General features: G+C 37.1%; 1 protein-coding gene across 1 annotated transcript; it reads right to left on the bottom strand.

The window, feature by feature from the left end:
• Positions 1-458: 458 nt before the first annotated feature.
• On the bottom strand, positions 459-2379 carry LOC121390872 (phenylalanine--tRNA ligase beta subunit-like). The gene is made up of 3 exons (XM_041522742.1): positions 2278-2379; positions 1697-1814; positions 459-646 (listed from the first exon to the last, which is right to left on the bottom strand). The coding sequence occupies exons 2-3, from the start codon at positions 1755-1757 to the stop codon at positions 474-476; spliced, it is 234 nt and encodes a 77-aa protein (XP_041378676.1). The 5' UTR covers positions 1758-1814; positions 2278-2379; the 3' UTR covers positions 459-473.
• Between the last annotated feature and the right edge of the window lie 634 nt (positions 2380-3013).

Raw genomic sequence — 3013 nt, forward strand, 5'->3', positions numbered from 1 at the left:
AAAGAATAAGAGTTAGACAGAGTGAGCAACAAAAATTGGCCCCAAGTCCTTAATACAAGCATTGCCTGTTGGTCAATCCCTAATGTAATAACCGTAATAAATATTGTTTTAAAAAATAATAATATAATAAAAAATTCCATGTGTGTATTATGTATTGCCCCTCACCCCCATCTCCCACTTCATACAAATGTATGTCTATCTGAATAGGCTGTCACACAATGTTTCCATTTTGCATCCCTCATTCAACTCTATAGATATTTTGGTCTGTAATTGATTAGTTGTGGTTACCTAGCCATAAGTCAGAAAAACTAATTAATTTTTGGCCAATATGTTATCAAAATTAAAATGTGTGGGTTATCAGCTATAACACTACAAAATTGCTTAGGGGGTTGATAATAAAAAACAAAAAAAACAATGGCCTCCTGCACACCACCCCTTGATAAATTATGGAACGGCCCAAAATATATTCAATTTTAATCCTGTTTACCATCACAAGCCTCCAGATGGTATCCAGACTCGGGTTCGTGACTGTGTTGAACCTCGAGTTGCTGCATGACACGGTCGAGCAGGCCATGGATGATCTCGAACCCTGACGACGTGTTGTAGTTCACTGCACACAGACGACGCTCATTCCGAACTCCAACATCTGGAAGAAAATATCTTTCTCAGATCAGTTTAAACTACATGCCCTGGACTCTCTGGCAGATATGCCCATAGGTATATGTATCATATATCTTTGCATATAAGTCAAATTTTTCTTCACCAAAAAATATTTTATAACTTGGGGGGGGGGGGGGGGGGGGGGGTCGACTTATAAGAGGGTAAATAAATATTACCATTTTGGGGATGATTCTACAAGTTTTATTGTTGAATTATGCCCTGTATTTACACTCAAATGTGTTAATTTATTTTTTATAACTTATTTGTTTGGCATTAGACAGGTTTTGGTTTTGGGAAAAAGGCATGCGATCTAAGTCCACTTAGTTAAAATAACAGTCATCAATAATAGCAAAAGTGTAAACAATACTAACTACCTGTTGCCTGGGTTTATTCTGAAATCTGGAAATGTTGTTCAAACAATCTTTTGTTGATGATTAGCTTCATGAATATTAATGAGCTTCCCCTAAAAATAGCTTAGACTAGTCTCTGGAGTTCACTAGACCAAAAGGGACACACGTCATTTGGTACGAAAACCAGTGTACTTTCCAAAACAGAGTTATTCTCCTTACATATATTAATATGGTGGCAAGATATGTGATTCACTGATTGTACTTTCAGTTTTACAGTAATGATCTGTTGATAAATAAAGTTGTTGTCTGTGAACAAAACCATGCTGTACAGTGCCATATGGTAACAGTCAAACAGCTTTCGCTATCTACTAAGGGAATATTTCATTTTCATGCTATGTGGTTTGATTGGAATATTGCGATGTACAAAACGGGGAAAACCCAAGTTTGTAAAATAATTTTCTTTTCTTCAAATATCATACATATGAGCCATTTATTATTCTCATGTGCTGAAAATAAGAAATACTTCAATATTTATAAGTTGTCAACTTGTAAGCGGGTCAGTAAAAAAATACCTTTTCAAGGCTTGAAATCGGGCTCGACTTATAGCCGAGATCGACTTACAGGCGACGAGATATGGTAGGTTGTTATTCTTCAAGGAAATGAGTTATCAAAAAGGATATAGAAACCTTTGCTGGGATCCTGGTACATGACGTCGGACACCTCGAACAGTTTGAGAGGGAGCGGCATGTTCCGGTTGTAGTGCACCGTCTTTAGAATACCAGGCAGCAGGCTCGTCCGACCAACCTGGTATCAAGCAATCAATCAATGATGGATGAATGAGTGGATTGGATGGAAAAAGTGAATAATGGATAGATGGATGGATGAATGGCTATCTGGTGTCTAACATATGGTTATTTTAACACTTGGAAAGAGAGAGATTTAATGAATGATGGATGATGAATAAATTAATGGATGAATGAATGATACTTCAGCACATTTAAATTACGGCTATCTGGTGTCTAACATGGTTATTTTGACACATGGAGAGAGGGAGAGACACAGAGAGAGAAACACTGACAGACACAGACACACACAGAGAGAGAGAAAGAGAGAGAGAAAGAGAAAGAGAGAGAGAGAGAGAGAGACAGACAGGCTCACCACTGCCACATATGCTAATCTTGCTAGTTTTAAAGACAAACACAATACCCATTCAAAGCAAGATTAACACTGAGGTACCTGATGTTAACAAGTTGCTTAGTACTAATACCTGAAATTCAGCTGTTTTCGGATTAGCAATGTGCACGGCTTTTGTCTCTTCAATTTTACGTCCCACTTTTTCAGCAATGTCTTCTCTTGAACACTAGAAAAATAAGACAGGTTTTTACACTAAACTGGTACCCTAATCATGTGACATACTTTAATATACAGAATAACTAGTTAATGACGTAGGATATCGGCTTTATCCTGTGAAGGTAAGAATGGGGGGAAAAGTAATAAAGGATAAAGCCAATATCCTACATCATTAACTAATTATTATTTTTATCCTGAAGTCCATAAAAACTTGGAGGAAAAGCTATTATTTCTGTTATTTCAGCTACATTGTACAACGACCAGGAGGTCAAATGCATAATTTTTGTAATGTAACTGTAGCTATGTGTGTGATGTAAAAGGTCAAAATCTGCTAGTATATGTTTATGACTTTGCCTTAATCGGAAACCATAATCAGTCAACAGAGACAGTGGTTGCAGGATAAAAACCATAATCAGTCAACAGAGACAGTGGTTGCAGGATAAAAACCATAATCAGTCAACAGACAGTGGTTGCAGGATAAAAACCATAATCAGTCAACAGAGACAGTGGTTGCAGGATGAAAACCATAATCAGTCAACAGAGACTGGTTGCAGGATGAAAACCATAATCAGTCAACAGAGACAGTGGTTGCAGGATGAAAACCATAATCAGTCAACAGAGACTGGTTGCAGGATAAAAACCATAATCAGTCA

The sequence above is a fragment of the Gigantopelta aegis genome, unplaced genomic scaffold, assembly GCF_016097555.1.
Source record: "Gigantopelta aegis isolate Gae_Host unplaced genomic scaffold, Gae_host_genome ctg10365_pilon_pilon, whole genome shotgun sequence".
NCBI classification, from domain to species: Eukaryota; Metazoa; Mollusca; class Gastropoda; order Neomphalida; family Peltospiridae; genus Gigantopelta; species Gigantopelta aegis.

What these genes read in the sequence shown, in the direction of transcription:
- LOC121390872 (XM_041522742.1), bottom strand. Translation starts at nt 1,757, where the DNA reads ATGCCGCTCCCTCTCAAACTGTTCGAGGTGTCCGACGTCATGTACCAG. An exon ending in GTACCAGGATCCCAGCAAAG is followed by an intron (nt 647 to 1,696) that starts GTTTCTATATCC and finishes ATTTTCTTCCAG; the next exon opens with ATGTTGGAGTTCGGAATGAG.